General features: G+C 37.9%; 2 protein-coding genes across 2 annotated transcripts; one reads left to right on the top strand and one right to left on the bottom strand.

Moving 5' to 3' along the window:
- Nucleotides 1–268: 268 nt before the first annotated feature.
- Nucleotides 269–8,013, top strand: LOC103992700 (chaperonin CPN60-like 2, mitochondrial). Its single transcript, XM_009412509.3, has 18 exons — nt 269–368; nt 472–493; nt 570–719; nt 1,141–1,300; nt 1,881–2,056; nt 2,495–2,590; nt 2,675–2,779; nt 4,053–4,139; nt 4,262–4,351; nt 4,467–4,547; nt 4,682–4,750; nt 4,814–4,891; nt 5,390–5,485; nt 5,557–5,656; nt 5,921–6,024; nt 6,101–6,206; nt 7,270–7,348; nt 7,427–8,013. Exons 1-18 carry the CDS (start codon nt 289–291, stop codon nt 7,533–7,535), a joined length of 1,788 nt encoding a protein of 595 aa, XP_009410784.2. The 5' UTR covers nt 269–288; the 3' UTR covers nt 7,536–8,013.
- Nucleotides 8,014–10,664: 2,651 nt separating this feature from the next.
- Nucleotides 10,665–21,197, bottom strand: LOC135643363 (uncharacterized). Its single transcript, XM_065160204.1, has 7 exons — nt 20,623–21,197; nt 20,507–20,535; nt 19,151–19,207; nt 18,500–18,686; nt 17,499–17,681; nt 17,175–17,359; nt 10,665–11,001 (listed from the first exon to the last, which is right to left on the bottom strand). The coding sequence occupies exons 1-7, from the start codon at nt 21,092–21,094 to the stop codon at nt 10,891–10,893; spliced, it is 1,224 nt and encodes a 407-aa protein (XP_065016276.1). The 5' UTR covers nt 21,095–21,197; the 3' UTR covers nt 10,665–10,890.

Below are 21,197 nucleotides of genomic sequence, written 5' to 3'. Positions count from 1 at the left end.
TCCACATTTAAAGTGGACAGTGACTGGACTGTACTTCAGCGCTGGCTGCAAATTTAGATTTATGCTGAGTTGCCGCCTTTCGAAGAAAAAGTAAACGTCAGCTCTAACCAATTTAACAGTCAAATTAATATGCAATAAAAGATTCAGTGTGATGAACAAATTGGGCCTCAAAGCCCACCCAACTGTTCTATGGGCCCTTTTTTAGCCCAAATTGCAGGCGACGGACCCTTGCAACCGTCTCTTTCTTCTCAGAGTAATAGCCTACTAAACCCTGAAAACCCTGAAGCAATGTTTCAGCTTCTATCGCGCTCGCTTGGATTCACCATGTATCGGGCAGCGGTAGCCGCCGTTGCTTCCTTTGCGCTCAGGTTTTGTCTCTTCCTTCCTCTTTATCTGAGTTGCCCCTTTCCATTTATTCGGGTGTTCTCATTTCTGATCTTTTCTACCCGTGTTCTCCCTTGTGTGGATCAGGCGATCGTCCTTCCAGAAGCAGGTAGGTTACTACCGCATCTTTTTCCTGTTTGGATAAATATTTTCTTCTTTTGATACTTTGTCAATGTCGGACGAAGAGGGATGCCGGGAGGATTGGGAGCGGTGTACTTCTTTATGCTCGGAGCTACGTCGCAAAGGACATCAATTTTGGGGTTGGGGCTCGGGCGGCAATGCTTCAGGGAGTTAACGAGCTTGCTGAAGCCGTCAAGGTTACCATGGGCCCCAAGGTGGGTCGAAATCCCTTTTTGTCATTGATTCATGTTGCTCTGTGCATGAAACTTTTAACATGACCTAACAATTGAAAAGTTCCCAAAGAACCTTTCACGAGAGTTATGCGACTTTATTATAGATGGAAATTTCGTTAATGTCAAGTAGAATGCTTTCCTTTGTTCTTTTCCTTCAATGAGCTCTTTGGCAGTTCTCAAAAGCGTGCAGTGAATCTTAATTCATCACACATTTACCCTTCTTTGCTGTTTTTCTGATGCATGGGTTATAAATTGAATTGGTGTGGTAATGTTATCATTGATTTGCAAGAGCTTTCTAGTGTTCTGGTTATATATAATTTCACCGAATGACCATTCTTCAGTCTGTCAAGTTGATATAATTATGCTGCATTATTTGATGCCGAGATTTGATTTTCTTTTTTAGGGTCGGACTGTCATCATTGAGAAAAGTCATGGAGGCGTTAAAGTTACAAAAGATGGTGTGACGGTTGCAAAAAGCATTGAGTTTAAGGAGAGATCTAAGAATGTTGGTGCAGATCTTGTGAAGCAAGTCGCTAAAGCCACTAACACTGCTGCAGGAGATGGTAAATTTAGTTATATGTTTTTTCCCTTAGTGTTCATTTTATCAGCACAATTTAGATTATTCCTTAGTGTAACTTAGCGATGTAGGTGACTAGGGCTTGAATCACAGTGCTTAAATCTATATGTGAAATTAGTGAAAGAAATGCTTATAATGAATTGATGGGAGAGGCCTGTTTTATTTGAAGAGCATTTATCATTTTAGGTAACTTCAGTCATAATATAGATTTAAATGTATTATTGCAAACATCAAATAGCTGGTAAAGCTGATGCTAGGCAAATGTGGCAAGCATTCGTAGTTTGTAAAGCAGCTAGTAAAGTTGTACCAGGCAAGTGGGACAAGCTTTCATGGTTTTGTTTGACATTTCTTTTTCTAAATATATAGGACCATGGATGTCCAATTCAGAGTTTATTTGAATAAAGAGCTCTTGATGGAGTTAACAAGGCATTGTCACTATGACATCCATCTAGTACAATATTTCTCTGGATCGATGGGCTATGTATTTAAAATTGATATAATGAATAATTGATATGGGCACATTACAAAAATCTACTTCATTAATTTTCCATTTTGTTGGACAACAGGTACAACTTGTGCAACTGTTCTAACTCAAGCAATACTTGCCGAAGGTTGCAAATCGCTGGCATCTGGAGTTAACGTTATGGACCTACGTCATGGTATTAATATGGCTGTGGATACTATTATTTCCCATTTAAAGCATAGGGCCTGGATGATTAGTACTCCAGAAGAAATCACTCAGGTGAAGATCTTTCTCAGGAAAGAGTTCTTGTTGTTGTATAGACATGTATATTTGCTGTAAGTTCTGATAGCTGGTACTTTGTATCATATTTTTTCTTGTATTATGCCGCATGCTGGAATTTGATTCTGCTTAATGTCTGACTACTGAGCATTAATGTTCATGAAGTTCAATATGTTTTATGTCACATTATGGTAAATGGTGCCTCTTGTCATAATGTCCTGTATTGGACTGCAGACTGGAAGCTGCTCAACATTGACTACCATGTCCATGAAGTTCAATATGTTTTATTTTATCTTGATAACTTATTATTATATATTTTCCTGTACTAAATTGCATCCTGTTTTTTGGTGCTGCTTAATGTTTTACTATGTTTTTGTTTTTGCTTTCTATCTGCACTGGTTACTTTCTTTAGTATGTCATTGAATGCTTGTAAAATAGGTGGCTACCATTTCTGCAAACAATGAACGAGAGATTGGAGAGTTGATTGCCAGAGCAATGGAAAGAGTTGGGAAAGATGGAGTTATCACTGTTTCTGTGAGTATCTTTGAAATCTAAAACATAATTATGCTTCAAACTGATCCAGCTACCTAAAACTTTTGGCTAGTTTACTTGCTGCAGGATGGAAATACATTGGAGAATGAGATGGAAGTGGTGGAGGGAATGAAACTAGGCAGGGGTTATATATCACCTTACTTCATTACAGATGTGAAGACCCAAAAATGTGTGAGTGTTCTTAGCTTCCTTTGGTTAGATTGATAAGCTGACAGCTTCTTAGAACGAGTTCTTACAGTTCTTTCTAGAAATTCAAATGTGGATAATTGTATTTACTAATTCATTTTTTTCTTTTATGACCATGTAATCAAAATAAGAGACATCAATTTTCTTTCACCATTTCAGTTGTAACATGTAGGTTTAATGTTCAATGTGTCACGACCTGGGCTTGGTAGGCTAACTGACCTATCAAGTTCGTTTGACTTAAACTACTGGTCAAAATAACTAAGCTAAAGTTGATAGTAGTTCACTCATCAAACATTTATAAGTCAATTTTAGTCTTGTCCACTTTCGATATGGGACTAATCGAGGTGTTACAATTTCCCCCATTCAAGAGCTTGACATTCTCGTCAAGGCTCAACATAGCCCAGATCAAACCCTAGCATGATGCATGTGAGACATAGTCTAATGGTGGTTCGATGTCGTGACGAGTCATCTAATTTCATTAACGGGTAGGTTTTTCTACTGGAGCCCTATCACCATGCTCAAATATTATGTCAGCTCTGATACCAAATGTCATGACCCGAGCCTAATAGGCTAATTGGCCTATCAGCTTTGCTTAGCTTAAACCACTAACCAAAATACTTAAGTTGAAATTGATAATATTGTACTCATTAGATCCTTATAAGTTAATCTTAGAATTACCCATTTCCGTTATGAGACTAATTGGGATGTTACACAATGTCTTGTTGGAATTTTGTATAGCAGTGATTTTAACTATGAAGATCTTGGATTCTCTATATTTGACTTAGTCATTGGTGATACATGTTACAGTTGTAGCTGAATATTCCCAGAAATGTGATTCTATCAAGATATGTAGCTCGCGTCAACATTGTGTTAGATTTAGATATCATCTGCTAGGATATTCTGGTTGTCATTATACAAGCTCGGTCACAGAATGTTGTTAAGAAATTCAAAGGAATGAACTTCATTGATATAATATTCTGGCAACATCCCCTCAGTGACAATGAGTTTGGACAACATTAGATTTCTCAAATTGGCAGGATCAATGTATGTGATATAAGAGTCATATAGTGTAGGTCTTCAATTACATTTTGTTTGATATGTATAGTTGCTATTGTTTTTACCCAGAAATTAGAACATGTTTTTTTTTTCTTATTTTATTAAGTTTCTGAAGTTGAATGTTTTGACGGTAAACTTCTTGCCAATTGTTGACTGTATTCCTTTTCTCGATTCATTTTCACTTGAATACATTGTTTTCCAGGAACTAGAAAATCCATTGATTCTTATTCATGATAAGAAGATTTCAGACATGAATTCTCTTGTACGAATATTGGAGCTTGCTTTAAAGGTAATACAGCTACAAAGTTTTCTCCTTTACATTTTTCTTGTTAAATGACTACCATATATAATCTAACTAGTAGAAATCTTGTCCAAGGTGACTCAAATGCTTACTTTGATGTGTTTATCTAGAATCATAGAGCACTTCTAATTGTGGCTGAGGATCTAGAAAGCAATGCTCTAGCCATGTTGTTACTGAATAAGCATCGTGCTGGTATCAAGGTACATTCCATATGGAATACAGATGCACGCATACAATAATTCACTTAATCCCCCATTTTATTTATTCTTGCTAATATGGTTTATTAACTTTCTGCTTAATTGGTTGTAATTATAGGTTTGTGCCATCAAGGCTCCTGGTTTTGGTGAAAATAGAAGAGCAAATTTGGAGGATCTTGCCATACTTACAGGAGGCGAGGTTATATGCTTCTCTTGACTTGGAATTTATATGCCCTGGATAGTGATCAGTAACTTTATTCCTCAGCAATCTTTCTTTGATGGATACCATTAATGTTGAGTTCATCATCTTATTTGAGCATTTAAATCATGCAGGTTATCACTGAAGATCATGGCATGAACCTTAAGACAGTCAAAGTGGAAATGCTTGGTACCGCTAAAAAGGTTTGTAGTATTTTATGTGCAATGATGTGAATTCTAAGGTGATACTGATATTTTGTTGTTTAGGTAACTGTCTCTCTTGATGATACTATTATTCTACATGGTGGTGGTGACAAGAAGCTAATTCAAGAAAGGTGTGAACAGGTACTTATGATTAACTTATGAGTGTTGCAATTATTGTTTTCTTAACAAATATATGCTCATCATGAACTACTGGGAAAAAGGTACTATGTTATTCTTTTTTGTTATGATTAGTGAATAAAAGGTATTTTTTAGCTTACTGAAAATAGAAACTAATGTTAGCTTTATGTTGGAAACATTTATATGATTATTTTATTGGATTCATAATACGATTGGCAACTATTTTCCCCTATAAGATATTACGTAGCTGACATAAGTTGACTATGCTGAGCTCTATAATACCTCCATCAAGATAGGACTTCTTCAATTAAGTTCAAGGTTACTTTTCTTGCTATAGTTGGACTTCTAATCCTTTTAGCCAAAACTGTAAGGGTCATGAGAAATTTTGCGTGGTCTCTTTTGCAAGAGTGTTTTGTTGCCAATATATGCTTGAATGATACTAGCATAGGTTTGGTCCCGACTAAGTTTGTGAACCTAAAGACTTTTCTCTTATCTTAATAGCTTAGAACAACTATGGAGAAAAGCACGGCGATGTTTGACAAGGAAAAAGCACAAGAACGGTTATCAAAGCTTTCTGGAGGTGTTGCTGTCCTCAAGGTAAACTTGCTGAAACCCATACTGGAATTGACTCTTTTCCTAGTAACTGCATATTCCCCATCTGTCCATAGATTGGTGGAGCAAGTGAAGCTGAAGTTGGTGAGAAGAAAGACAGGGTTACAGATGCTCTAAATGCTGCAAGAGCAGCTGTCGAAGAGGGAATTTTGCCAGGTACGTTTTTAATAATCACTCCATTTTAATATATATATATGTGTGTGTGTGTGTGTGTGTAATATATATATGTATATATATATACATATATACATATATATATACATATATACATATATATATTATACACACACACACACACACACACACACACATATATATATATAATATTACACACACACACACAAATATATATATATATATTTATATATATATATATAACTCATCTTTGTTTATTCTAATCTTATCTGCGTAATTTTATAGGTGGTGGAGTTTCCCTCTTGTATGCTACAAAGGAGCTTGATAAGATTCAAACCTCCAATAGTGATGAGAATATAGGAGTTCAGATCATTAAGAATGCCCTAAAGGTCCTTACCTGTTTGATTTCTCATGCCTTACTGCATTACCAGTAACTTATCTGCTAACTGGGCTTGGGTTTTGTAGGCACCTACTTTAACTATTGCCGGGAATGCTGGTGTCGATGGTGCAGTAGTTGTTGGCAAACTGCTTGAACAAGAGAATCTTAATTTGGGCTACGATGCTGCTAAAGGTTTGTTTTCTTTTATAGCAATGTATTTTATTCATCTTACACTTAGTATAGGCATATTCTTCAGAAGCATTGGACATGATATGGCAATTTTTCAATAAGCTTCATTGGTCTAGCATTTCCATTTTAGTTTCTGCTATAGTATGCAATGAGATAACAAAGAAAACTGTACTGGAAGGTTAGATCATCCATCCATATTTGTTACTCTTCATGACACTTCCAAAGTTGTGGTAGATTGTTTGGGTGCACCACTGCAGCTAAATATACATAACCTTGTTGCAAATAAGGTTCCAGGATAAGATAGACAATAAACTGTGTTATTTGCTTTATTTGATTTACCTCTTGTACATATGCAGGCATAGCATTGGTATTACCTATAAGTTGTATCGCTGTATTTCATATTTGATTTTGCTTTGATCTTTATTGCTGTTCCTTCAAAGTTGTTTTTAGAGTGGGTTTCATGTCAAGAAATGTTTTTAGGATGATGTGATGTATCATTAAATATCAAGCGAGAGCTCTGTAAGATTCCGAAACTTTGTTTAAATTATGCTTAGCATTTTCATGCTCACGTATGAGGGCTTAGAGGTTGCTGGCAGAGCGTCTGGAAAGGTGTGTATTGTGCTATCACAAGGTTTAAATATGTGCTAAGAGTCTATCACAGACTGCTTTTCATAGTTCACATGCAGGCAGATTCTATGGCAAATAGTACAACCATGCAAGATATCTGGAAATTGAAATGCCGGAAAGTTCTAGCTTCTGGCATTAATATTCTGGAAGTCAGCAAAGTACAAGCTGGTTGTACTTGTAGTGAGGTGAAATTGCACCCATGGGTCATGAATGTTGGTTCAGCAACAATTTCAGTTGAAGTACTATGTTGTAGTTGTTTGTTGTCTTTACTAATGAATAATAAACCATGGTTAAATTAGCTAGTTTGTTAGATGGTTACACTGTTTCTGCCTTCATCGAACAACCAAACATCTGATCCTTATCTTCATACGCCATTTTTGTTCATGTTTTTAATTATTAGAAATGCTAGTAAACACTGACATCTTGGATACTGCCACAGGAGAGTACGTTGACATGGTAGAGGCTGGAATAATCGATCCCTTGAAAGTTGTTAGAACTGCTTTGGTAGATGCTGCCAGGTGACGCTCCATATGTTGATGTGATCACTTTTCTGTTGCTCTCCACGGTTTTTGACATGATTGCAACTTTGATGGCAGTGTTTCTGTCTTGTTGACAACCACTGAAGCAGCAGTCGTCGAGCTTCCTGATGCGAAAAGTGGCCCAAAAGTAAACCGCATGGCGCAGATGGATGACATGGATTATTAATCGGAAGAAATAAAGAGTGACTTCTGATTTTACATGGTTAGTCAACAACATGAGTGTTCCTTGAATGAGGCTGCTCCTTCAATCCACATCAAATTTGGTTGGGATTTTGCGTCTTTGAAGAGTTTTTGTTGTAGCTCAAGGCCATGTGAGTCTAACATCATTTGAGCTTTGGATCATTAAAACTGTTGTAAGGTATATGCCCATTCATTGAGGTGGCTGCACAAGCTGACCAATAATTTTTTATATTTCCTTATTTACTTAGGGCAGGAATATTTAGATTGGGTCCCGAAACAAATAGTCCATGTAGTAGTAGTCTTATGTGTCCAGTCTGAACGTTTGTATTTGGCCCATCCATTTGCCGTTATCAACTCACTGCCGTTGCATCGAGTGTCAAGAAGCCACGAGTTTCTGTTGCGTTGTGATTCGTGTTAACACTAACCTTATGCAAAAAGGAAGTGATTATGCCTTTTGTGTTGAATGAGTTTTGTTTTTTTGTTGTGTGAACAAACTTGGTTTCATCCAATGGGTTTTGATTTCACAGCACTTTCATGTCATGTACTTTTCAGTCATATAATCGAGAGCAGCAAAAATAAACTAATTTTATTTAATTTAAATTTTAAATGTTTTTATCATTAAGTGATACTGTGGTAATAAGGAAAATCAAAGTCATAGGTTCATATTAGAAATTATAAATAAGATGTTAAAACTTGTACATTGCGTTAGCCAGCGCAATGTAGATAGATATCCAGTCTCATTCTGTGTTGAAATCAAAAAGTTATTTTGAAGAACAAAAATAATAGAAATCAATAACACATTCTGTGTTGAAATCAAAAAGTTATTTTGAAGAACAAAAATAATAGAAATCAATAACTCCATAGGGAGTCAAGACAATGCTTTATGATGCTTGTTATTACTTTTCAAGAAAAATAATTTTAATGATCCTCGAAAAGCCCCCTTTTAATGGTCCATATATCTAGAAGTGGAAAATCCGTCGATTAAATATCCCTTATGTTGGTGAACAAATGTACTATTGCTGGTGAGTCAGCACGGCTCAATCCATGGATCGATGTTGGGAGTTCTTTGTCGACTGAGTTGGACGCTGAGGTAGGCCGGGCCTTCGCGACGGGATGTTGATCAACGTTTTTCGGTTCGAGCGTCGTTTGTGTTGAGCAGCGTCTCCCCATTCTCGGGCTGGTTGGCAGCTCGCCTTCATTTACTAGATGGCGATTCCCAGGTCGAGACGCTCGTGGCTCGGGGGTGGCCGCTTGCTCGCAAAAACGGTCTTCGTCGGGTGATTCCCGACTTTGGACCCTCCGACGAGCAAGTCAGTAGTTGTATTGAATCGTTTTTTTGCCTCCCCCCTTTGGCCTGATGCCGACCAGGGGCTTTTATATTATTGTACGAGGGTCGATCGCACGCGGGTTCGACGTGGTAGTTGATCCTCGGGGGATGAGACGGTACTGTGCGACCGTTGTCCCGGACACTCGAGACGGTGTCAAATGGCGCCACCCTAAGCTTTCGAGACGGGACCTGCCAACCAGTGCCTCGGTACGGATTCTGACTTAGCGTGTAGGGGTACTCCCCTTACTGACTTAGATGCCATGGCTGGTGTCGATTGTGACGTGTCTTAGACCCAAAATATACCCTATCACCTTGAACAAAAAAATAAAAAAGTTTATGAACTTCTTACGATTCAAATCAAAGATTTTTGTTTGGTCTCTAAGTGATATGCCTAACTTTGTGACTTGGTGCCATCTTAGAATTGACTCCGACCATTATTAGGTTAAGCAAAAGCTAAGAAGATTTACTTGGACCAACAATATGCTACCGTAAAGAAAGTTCCAAAATATTAAATGTTAATTTCATTCGTGAGGTCTAATATCTTGAATGGCTTATGAATATTATAGTCCATTAGTTTCCCCTTAGTCTAATATTTTTTCAGCATAGTCAAACTTATGTCTAGCACATGGGCTAAGGGGGGTGAATGGGCCAAGGAGGACAATTAATAGTGAAGTCTAGCACATGGATGGTTCAATACCATATCACATCTTGTTAGATACTACATTAGCGACACATCGACCAAGCATCATGCCTATATCAACTCAAGGCCATCTCAAGTACCCAATTAGCCATAACATGCTGTAATATCCATAAAGTGATGTACCTAAGACGTTTTATAGTAATATCATATGATTGATTGGAGTAGGTGAAAGTTAATTCGTGGGAGGCAATTACTTAGAATTGTCAAGCATTATTCAAACATAATAAGTGGCTAAATTGTTATGTTATTATGTATCGTATTAATTTGATGAGATATTTGACTAATGTGTCAGGTTGATAAGGGTTGTTAGATAAGGGATGACATCACATACCAACATTCATGTGCCATATTCCCCCTATCATAGTGAAATGGTCCAACAAAAGTAAGAAACTAAAGATTGTTTAAGTGAAAAATTAGTGTTGGTTTTGAGATTCATGAATATGAAAATCCAATCATCAAGGATCTAATCTACAATTTTATAATTAACTCAAAGGTATCCCATCCTTTGTCAGTAGATTTTGGACAACAGAACTAGATGGAGAACTATCTTATAAATTGATAATGTCAAATTACAAAGGTAGCTTTTCAAGTACTATCTATCGTATTTGGAAGAGAAAGATAATTGACTACTCAAATCTTTTAATTTTTTTTCCCATAGAAATGTGGAGCATTGGCCTCGACTTGCCAGAGCTGGGCTATTTGGTCTTGGGTCCAAGTTAGCTCGATTTGAGTTAGTCAACCCAAATTGACTTGATCGTGTTGGATTGGTCAGTCAAAATCAATATAAACCGAGCTGGTTGGGCAACTTGACCCAACAACCTGTGTCGTCGATCAAAATTGTCTGACTTCGGTTATAAGAAAAAGTCTATTATATTATTGACTGTCCTTTGGATGATTGGTACAGTGGTAAAGGGCAAGACTTTAAAAGGTCGGCTTGGGTTTAACACATCAAAGAGTAGGAACATCAAATTTCTTTTTCCTCTAAATACTCGATTGATGTGATACACCCAACAGGTTCTTCATCATAGATTCAATTTCATATCAAATCAAAAATAATGATCGTATCTAAAACTATCACACAAGACAAATATAGAAGTACTTGGATTCTCGGGGTCTTCAGGTTCATGTTGAAGTCCTAAAGTTGGTCCTATTAATGTGTACATACATAAACATAAATGTGAAATGAACAATACAAGACAAATCTAGTTGAACTTTTGTACCAGTGAAGACCATTATCACGCCAATCTGCAACCACAATCAGCTTGCAGCGTCCATCTACTCCAAATATCAAGACGATCCATGAAACTATTAAGTTCACATATTTGGAGGAAGTTCCCCTCCTTGATACACCTTCCAAGGGCCCCAATAGAATTTTGGCCTCATGATAGGCACCGCTTCACCTGGATGTTCTTCCCAGTATTTTTCCTACACGAACTCATCAAATAAGTTCACGTCAAGGAAATTAAGCATCTTAAACTTTGTTCACCAGATCATAGTACATATATGAACAAGGCAAGTTTAGCCATAAAACAACGGAGGAAGCTCAGCATGATTTGGCAACCCATTGCACTAAACAAGCTAAAAGCAGTCCGGAAGGTGCTTTGTACAGCAAGAAGCATCAATTGTATCCATCGGCAATAGAGGTAAGTTTCATGAGAGAATAACCAATTACACTGATCACAGAAAGATTCAAGAGACATGAACCAACTGAGCGGTGATAAAGAAATATTCAAGAATGACAAACTACATAGCGACAAGAAAAAGAGAGGCAGTTACCAAAAGCAGTGATGCCGAAAGCATAATCACAAGCAGCTACAATAGTGGAAGAAAGAAATTTTCAGTGAAGTTCGTTTGAAGGATCTAAGAACCAGCTCACACACATTCTCTGAAGTAAAAGCAAGAATGATATCTTTGCCTCTTCAAGTGAGAGACGTACCCAAATGCATCGTATCCAGAAAAGTTCAAAGTGGCCTCCTCAGGTTAACTCCTTGAATCATTGTTGGGAAAAACATTGCTCCGATTGCAGTGGACACTCTGTTGTGTGCATGCCAGCCAGTAAAAGAAAGTGATACAACCCACTAGTACTTAGCAAATACAAACCTAGATTAATAACCCTCTGTTTTTCTGCCTTGTTAGGAAATCATGAGTCTTCTGCCAAGACAAAGTATGAATTTAGAGCGAGTCAAGTAGACAACAATTATTGTATTGGTATACTGCTATATTTTTCTTCCCAGATTTAGTCAGATAATCCAAAATATAGCAACTCCATCGCCGATAATGTACTGAGTATAGATACAGAAACATTCCATGAGAACCTTTGGCTGTTTCCTAATAAGGCCCTATCCAAAAATATAGCAACTCCATCGTCAATAATGTACTGAGTATGGATACAGAAACATTCCATGAGAACCTTTGGCTGTTTCCTAATAAGGCCCTAATTAGACGCATGCTGGATATTTTAAAATGCCCTAGGTGCTTAGAATTAGCCTTCCCCAATTAACCATTCGAAAGCCATCAACATCAACATAACAGCCCCATGAAATGCACAAGCATCACTATTAGGTGACACACAAAATCTTAGTACACCTTTCCAAAAGTACACATCATTTTTAAAATGATTAGGCTTTTCAATATCAAACTTACCTATTGTCTATGAACACACTTGAGGAGCCCTTTTATATGGACTCCAGATATCGTTGCTTCTGCACTAGATGTCGGTTATGGCGGTGGTGAACCTCTTCCGAACTTAACTGTGATTGTGGTACACCGAACCGAGGACATGATAGCATCCGGCTCACTCAAACTTGCGTTGAGGTGTCTACCATGTGGCGTTGCGATGTCCACCACATGAAGCTGTGATGCTTGTCATGTAGTGCTGAAGCGCCAGCCACGTGGCACTAAGGTGTTCACTAGGTGTTGAAGGCTAAGGTTCAAATGCTCCAAATCATCTGAAGGTGTAAGGTAATGAATGAGCTTGACCCACTATTTATAGGGGCCGAGCATGACCTTTCATTTACCCTAAGTGATCATTCGACTCTCGGATAATTTGAGATGTGTGACATGGCATCACCAGAATAATCAGGAATTTTTCCAGTCATCATTGTTATCTGTTAGAATCCTCGATAATCCAAGCAACTGACACATGGAGACTCTTGGTGACACCATGTCAGCTTGATGACAGGCCACCATTGCGAAACACCAAGAATCCAATCTTGTCGGATTTTATGCAACGATCGAGATCTCATGCCATGGGCGAAAAGGGCGGTGATGATGCCTTGCACGTGCAGGCGCCATACGAGAACCCTCACACGAGGATCACACCTGCAAAGAACCGAACCCGACGTGTGTGGCCGAACTAGCCCAAAGTGCATCCCGACGACATGCATGGCCGAGTTAGCCCAAAGCACATTTCAACAATGCATGCAAACGAATCAGCCTAAAGCACATTACGATGACGTGCGCAACCAAATCAGCCCAAAGCACATTTCGACGACACACACGGCTGAATCGGCCTAAAGCGCATTTCGACGATGCACACAATCGACTCGACTTAAAACACATTTAGACAATGCGCATGGCCAAATTGATCAAAAGCACATTTCGACGATGCACATGGCCAAATAGACCAAAAGTGCATTTTGACAATGCACATGACTGAATTGGCCCAAAGCACATTTTGACGACGCACATGGCCGAATTGGCACAAAGCACATTTTGATGGTGCATGTGGCCAAATCGCATTTTGACGACATGCATGACTGAATCGGCCCAAAGCACATTTTGACGATGCTCACAACCAAATCAACCTAAAGCGCATGTCAACGATACACACGATCATATCAGCCCACGATATATTTCGGCAACATATGCAGCCTACCAGCCTATAGCGTAATGCAGAGACAAACGCAATCAAGGCAACCGAACGCACACAAATTCATGATATGCTTCAGTGTTGGCAGACCAATTTGGGCCACTTCTTGACTCGACTTCATTATGCTAATGAGCCACGACATGGGTAGCAACTGATAGAGGAATAAAAACATGGGCAACACCTCAGTTAACACCTCGGTACCACATGGCTGACTCCTCAACGCCACATGGCCGACACTACAATGCTACATGGTTGACACCTCAACATAAGGCTAAGTGGGTCGGATGTTATCACGCCCTAAGCTTGGTGCACCACGATTGCAATTAAGTCCGAAAGTGGCACACCACCTTCTTCGTAATTGGCATCTACTATGGAAGTAACGATATCCAAAATCCACTATAAAAGGACTAATCAAGTGTGTTCACAAACACACCTTTTTCTCACAAAAGTTTAACTTGAATCCTTTAAACCTCTTTCTCACTTACGCATCGGAGGGGCATTGTTAGGAGCAATTTCATAAACGAAAAAAGTAACAAGATGTTGCTCAATGCTTATAGAGTTACTGAAACACTTTCATAAAGTTTAAGCTTTACTTAATGTGAATATCTTCTATGTGAAGGAACAAAGTGAACTATAATTCCGTTCCCTTTTATCAAAATATATACTAATTCACATATACTATAAATGACTTCGTCATGGGATATGCACTAATGATCGTGTGTTATAATCTTGATTATTCATGGGGGTTTGAAGGATTGCCCTAATATGTGGTCATATACAGATTCTCTTGAATAGAAGAGGTTGCAATATGTGCATGATATTTCCATAAGTCTCCCAATAGGATTTTAATAACATAAATATAATCATTATTTATATATATTAAATCCTAACATTTCAAAGGTTAAGAAATTATCATAAAATGTAAAATAATATCACCTCGTTGTTCAAGTAACATGCTTATTTCTATAAGGATTAGTAAAATTTAAGCAACACCATGAAAGAAATGAAATCAATAACAACTTTTTTTTTTAAGACAAATTGATAATGGTAGGTAGTCTGAAAACATCTCATTAAAAGAGGTTTTCACAAGTCCTAAAGTTTTCAATTTGTCTTGGAAAAGTGTCACTGATTGATATCACTTTAAAGTGTTGCTTGAATCTCCCTAATCTTTGGAGAAATTTTTAAAATTGCTAGCAAAGTTTATCATTATGTTAAATTGCATATGCAAAACTATTAGCAAAATCTTAATTGATGTTTAATTTCCCTAGAAATGTAGGGCAACTGGGCAGCTTCTAAATTCCATATGTAATATTAAAATCTTTTATATGAATTTATTATATGCATGATTATGAAATTATAAATATTAGCATCTTATTTAAAATAATTGTATTTATCAATTTACTCTTATGACTAGTCATAATCATGCTAGTTGACTTAATAAGGTTATAAATAAAAGGATTATTGTTATGATATCATCGAGGGGATCGATTAGCTTATAACGATTACAATGGGAACCCAACCTCTATAGGTGATTCCTTGAAGCCCGAAGGAGGTTTAATATGTGTGTTGGTCACGGAGCATATTAAAAAATAAAAAAATAAAAATTATATAAGTGTATGAATAAAGTTTAACTCAAAACCTATCAATATAGTGATTGCTTATTGCTCTTATTTAGAGGTATTGGAGGAGGATAACTCTAAAAGAGACCTAAAGTTATATTTTTCATGAGATGTGACTTTACACACATCCGTAACCTGTTACGAGTTCTCCTATACGAGTGAACATGTAAACCGTCATGGACAAAGAACTGGGTACAATCTTTGGAATCTCTCATGAATAATCAAAATTCTCGTGCATAGTCATTAATATGCAACCTTGTGACGAAGTCATTTGTACTATGTGTATAATAGTAGACATTATAAATTAAAAATGATGTATTTTAACACCTAGCTCACTCTGTTTCTTCAAATGAAAGATACCTACACTAAGTGAAACTTAAACTTTACAAAAAACAAGGATCGTTGTTTCGGGTACCTAACCCATTTTGGTGAACTGTCGGACTGGTACATACCAGTGTACCATGTGTCATTACACCAGTACAAATCAATGTTTCAGAGAGGAAGAAAAAGAAAGAGAAGAGGAAAAGATAGCAGGAATAGAGGAGGAATGAGGAAGATGAAGAAGGAAGAAGAGGTGAGAGTGGACTTGGGAAGAAGAGGGAATGCAGCGACGATGACGTCACAAAAGCAACAACATTGTGAAACAATAACAATGACAGCAGCATCGCGAAGCAACGACGACACCGTGAAGTAATGGCAACGGCAACGACAACGACTAAGTAACAACGATTGCGAAGTAACGATGATGGCAGCATTGAACGCAAGAAGAGGGCTCGCAAACAACAGCAACATTGAACATGAGAAGAGGGCTCCCGTTAGCAAGCCCTAATTTCCATTTAGGTTTTTTTTCCTTTCTTAATACCAAGTTGGTCAGGCCCCACCGCTATTTTTGATTTCTTATTATTTTTACTGAACTGGATTAGCCACCTGAAACGGGAATAGTCTGCGTATTGGCCCACGCCCGAACCGATACGTACCGCCCATTTCATATTGTTTTGAGCGGTACATCCATCCTTGATAAGAAGTACTTGACCAATCGCGTAGTATAAGCATCAAGCAACACTATGTTCTCTTTTATTGATTAAGTTTTAATCATCCAAAAACATAAGTTTTTTGGGGATCATTGGAGTTTTTCTGGAGATTCAAAATCTTATAAAAATTAGTTCTTGGTGATTATAATAACTACCTAATTGAAAAGATGTGTTCCTTGGAATAATACCTTTTAAGATACTTTTTAAGGCATTGTTAGAAGCTATAAAGATAGAGTTATAAATACAAAAATTCCACCTCTTTTATTTTTATTTTCAATTGTGTTGTTCAATTTTATTTAGTTTGCTAAAAGAGATCAAGTCAAATATCTCTGCCATTATGCTCATAGGAGGGATGATAAATGTTAAATCTTGGGTACAAATGTCGACTAATTCTCGCATGTAATGAGGAGATGTTGCTTTAAAACAACATTTACCCATCTCGAGGTTCTTTACTGAACTTTTTCTTTAAATTTGTTATCTCAATATTCATTATTTTATTAATCAGATCCATGAACTCTTCCTTTGTTCTAAATTAAATATAGAAAAGAAGTTTCACAATTAGCATTGCTGACTTGTCTAAACATGCATCTAACAAACTAAATAATTATAGATTCACAATTCTACATTATTTCACAAGAGACAAGATGAAACATTAGAGAAGACTCATATTGGGAAAAAAAAGCCATTACCTATTAATTTGGAAAATGAATAGTAGAACCAATCAATTCTCAGTCAACAAGTATTTGTTCTTTTATAATTTTGCATTCACAATAAACCGTATATCTAAAAGAAAAACCAATGCAAGAATAAAATTCTATACTTGAGTATCGTTGCCAATAACTTGCACGAAAAAAAGTGACAGTCACAAAATTATTCAGAAGATAACAATGACTCCATCATACGGTGATCATTAGCAAATCTAGAAAACACACTTACAACATGCCTTACCCGTATAAAATCAATGGTCATAGAAAAGATGAAAAAAACAGAACTCAATATGAAGGGGAAGGGGGAAAAATTTATAGAAATTGACTACTTGACAGAGCTGAAAATCAGATCCAATGAAAAAAAGCGTACCTTATAAAGCTGCTCGGTAATGGCGGATCCGATAACCCCTGTGTAGAAGGCAGCGACATAGATCGAGATAAGAGGGGTGAAGGATTTGGGACGCCTATATGGCTCGATCATATCCCAAAGGACTGTCTTTTCCCATTTGTAGAACTGCCGGTCGGCATACATCCTCCACAATCTACTCGCCATCACTGATTGGCAAACATTACATACAAATATTCTAAGGTCATATTATCGTCCTCAGGACCTTAAACATACTAAACCCCAGGAACGATTTCTAATCTGAATCGGAACCAGACACTTAAGAAACAAACAGAGGAAGAGAAATACCAGAAGCGGGTAGGGAAAGAAAAACTCGGAGAAGAAGGCAAGCGGGTGGTTCCGATGAACCACGAAGTCCAGCATCAAGACGAGGAGGAGGAGATGCTGACGGATTTGCAGGACGGCACGATCGTGGAATAAAAGCGTGAGAGCGGCGAACCTTCGTGACGATGGGTCGGATCCGAATGAAATCTGCTAGGGTCCGAATCCGTTAAAATGAAAAGAGAACCCTAAACCCGATCAGCTGTCCGAAAAATACGTAATTGACCCTCTACCGTCCAATGTTAGTGGGTGATCCAAGACACTTGGGTGAACTCGTCCTTTCATTTCTCTTTCCTGTCGACCACCCGATCACGACGTGAAATATATATATATATATATATATATATATATATATATATATATATATATATATATACTTAATTTTTTATAAATATCATGACCCGAATTCCTTTTTAATAAAAAGATAATTGTTGAAAGAAAAAAAAATGTCGTATTTTTAATCAGAAAAGAAATCATATTTTTCTCTCAACAGTGTAAAAGGGAACTTAACTGAAGAAATAAAAATCAGAAATGGAGCCTAAGTAATTAAATAAAAGAAATAAAATTTCGTATAGTTTCCTTTAGATTATATTTAATTCAGGTGCTCGACTCAGTGCTGGTCCAGAAAAATGCGAGCATCAATTTGAGCTTAGAGTCCAAAAACAAAAAAAAATCAGTAATTGTTTCCTCCTGGCAAGAACTTGGTGGGCATGTGATACACTTGCTATAGTAAAAGGAAAAAAGAATAGTAACACATCTTACGCTGATTCAGTGATCAACTAATTACATTATCAGTTTAACTTTAGGTATGTACAATTTTTTACATATATGATACCAGACACAACACAATTGCATTTCTAAGTTTGTATTTGGAGACTTCATGTGTGACTTTATTTGTATGTGCATTTCTAGTGGACAAACTGCACGTTTCAATGCCTTCCAAAAGGTTTATGACAGATCAGGCTCACCGCAGAATGCGTCCGGCTCAAATGACCTTGCAGATTCATCACTGTATGCCCCAGCTACAGTTCGCTCCCCAGAATCCTTTGATGTATCCCTTGGGTTTTCGATATTGATGAAAAGGAAGGCACATGCGACTAAGGAGATCGCGAGACCTATTAAAGTAAGCTTCACTCTGCTTAACACGGGTTTCACCTGAAGACAAAGTAAAAAATACATTATGATGAGCATTTGATGAATCCGTAAAAAGTACTATCATTTTCCGGACTACTACATGTAATGCTAAATGTTCTAAAAGGAAATCATCCACTAGCTACAAAGAATTCAGGCAAAACCCATCAGAATAAGTAATGTCAATTGCGGTTCCATTGAACTCATTTCAGGTATCAACCTTGTCGTCTCATACTAAACATACGTTTTCATGTGCATCGATTCATATAGTATGCTGCATAACAAATCCACTATATTCAGTCCAGCATCAGTCAATTTTGGCTAGTTGGAAGAACTAAGCATTTGCAAGCCAATCAGCATAAATCTTTTAAACGAACTTGCATGACAACGATTGACTAGTGTATCCTGAAGGAATTCAGTGTAGACCTGAAGGTTACAGAGGATAACCCGAAAAAAGATGTAGTTCGGATATAAATTGGTCAACTTACAGAAAATGAACCTAGAAGACGATCGCGAGCTAAAACTTCAGGGGTCTTCACCCATATCTGTCAACAACGAACAAACATATCACAATACTTAAACCTGAAACTAAAGAGAAAGCAAGCATGCAGTTGGGCATTCAATTGATATTATCAATGGCCCTTTACAAACAAAACATACATTTTTCATGAAAGAAGTGGTGACCCTCATGAAAATTTCAAAAACTCCAAGTGGATATAGTTTTGCACTTATGAAAGTTTATCAGCCCTACTGGCAGTAGGGATGCAAAGAACATTGCAAAGTTAGGTCCAAGTACTCAAAATGTGACACTGGATAAAGCAGAACACTCCAACTCTGGATTATCTCTGGTTTAATTCTCAAAACCATTAATAAGCAAAAGCAACTAAGAACTAATATCCTCTTCTAATGACATCAAATCCTAAAAATTTCCTTCTAGTGCCACCTGCTGAATCAAATAGAAGCCTTCATGCTCTCTAAAAATTTGGCCTTCCATTCATCACTGGCTATCTAATAATTATGTCCGTTGTTGGAGAAGTCGCAGAACTTTTTGTCACAGTGCAATTTGCTTTCAATTTAAAGAAGACGTAGGTCATAAGGAGTGGCAGCTAGTTGCGCCTACATATGCGAGCAGACAATGCAGAATCAGAAAGTGAAGGTGCGGTGTAACTTTAACACTGACTTAAATTAACACCAAATAAAAAAAAGAGTTATAAAAAAAATTCACATTGCATCATTCTTTTTGCACAGCAGATCTTAGGTAGTTTAGGATATTAGACGTGATGTATTACAGATAGAGAGCTTGAGTATTGGGTCAGGGATGTTATGACTCCAATTCATTATGCTCCAGTTCATTTTTTTATATCAGTTTATTCGATTACTAGTAACATAGATCGCATACTATTCTACTCATGTTGCAGGAACTTCTGCACTTGCAACAGGACTATGAGATCGCATGAACTAGAGAGAACCCATTCAATCCTTTAGAGCATCATTATTCTATCAAGCTCATCTGCCATAGCCAACACCATCACAAGATACAGGGATAAGATCTAACTGAGTTTGCAATTTGCTTATTTACAGTTTGCTTTCCATTCAAGAAATTACAGAAAGATCAAAGATTGTGATTAGAATCTTAAGGAAAAAAATACTGAATAGAACCTTTTTTATCTATTTGATTTAATGCTTAACATAAATATAACATCCAAAATCAAGAGGCAAGATTGATAACAACAAAATATGCTCCTTTATCAATGCTTAAAGCTTAAAACACATCCAGACTCAAGAAGGAGAAAAAAGCGCACAATTCGGTACCAAGAAAAGAAGGATCGGCGATACATCCTTACCTGACCATCATACCATCCCGTCTCCTCATCTGTGAGGCGAACAGAAATTTCAATCGGAAATTGTTCGAATTAAGAAAACAAGGGATCGGAAATACGAAAGGAGTGAGCTGTATTACACTCGACAGTGGCGCTGAGCAAGCGGTTGCCGATGTAAGCCCATCCGAGGTACATCCGGAGGACGGCGAGCGTGACGGCGAGAAGACCGGCGGAGACGACCCCGAGGGCGCAGCGGGGGTCGGAGAGGCTGCCGGTTCCGAAGGCGGAGACGGGGAGGCCGACGATGAGGGCGAAGGAGGCGCCGGTGAGGGCGAGGCGGGAGGAGTAGAGGCGGAGGTCGGCGGTGGCCCAGGAGAAGGGGAGGGAGGTTGAGAGGGACTGGTACTCGTTCACCGGCTGCTGATCCAGAGGCACCGGACAGTCCGTCTCTGACGGGCTCCCGTTGCGGAAGGAGGAGGACGAGGAGGCGGATATTGGGCAGATACAATTGCTCTTCTGCTTCTTGTTTGCCGTCCTCCTCGTAAGGACAGGGGTAGAATTAGAAGGGAGCTTGTGTGCGGGGAGGAGAGAGAGGAAAAGAGATGCCGCCATGGAAGGAGCACGGGAGGTGACGCTTCTCCGTCTTCTCCGTTTCTATGGTGGCCTTTGAGTTCGGACTCGGGGGAAAGGGATTGTGCTCCGATGTGGGTAACTA

The sequence above is a fragment of the Musa acuminata genome, chromosome BXJ3-7, assembly GCF_036884655.1.
Source record: "Musa acuminata AAA Group cultivar baxijiao chromosome BXJ3-7, Cavendish_Baxijiao_AAA, whole genome shotgun sequence".
Lineage (NCBI taxonomy): Eukaryota > Viridiplantae > Streptophyta > Magnoliopsida > Zingiberales > Musaceae > Musa > Musa acuminata.
Note: the sequence above shows the minus strand (reverse complement) of the source record. Positions and strands in the feature narration are given on the sequence as shown.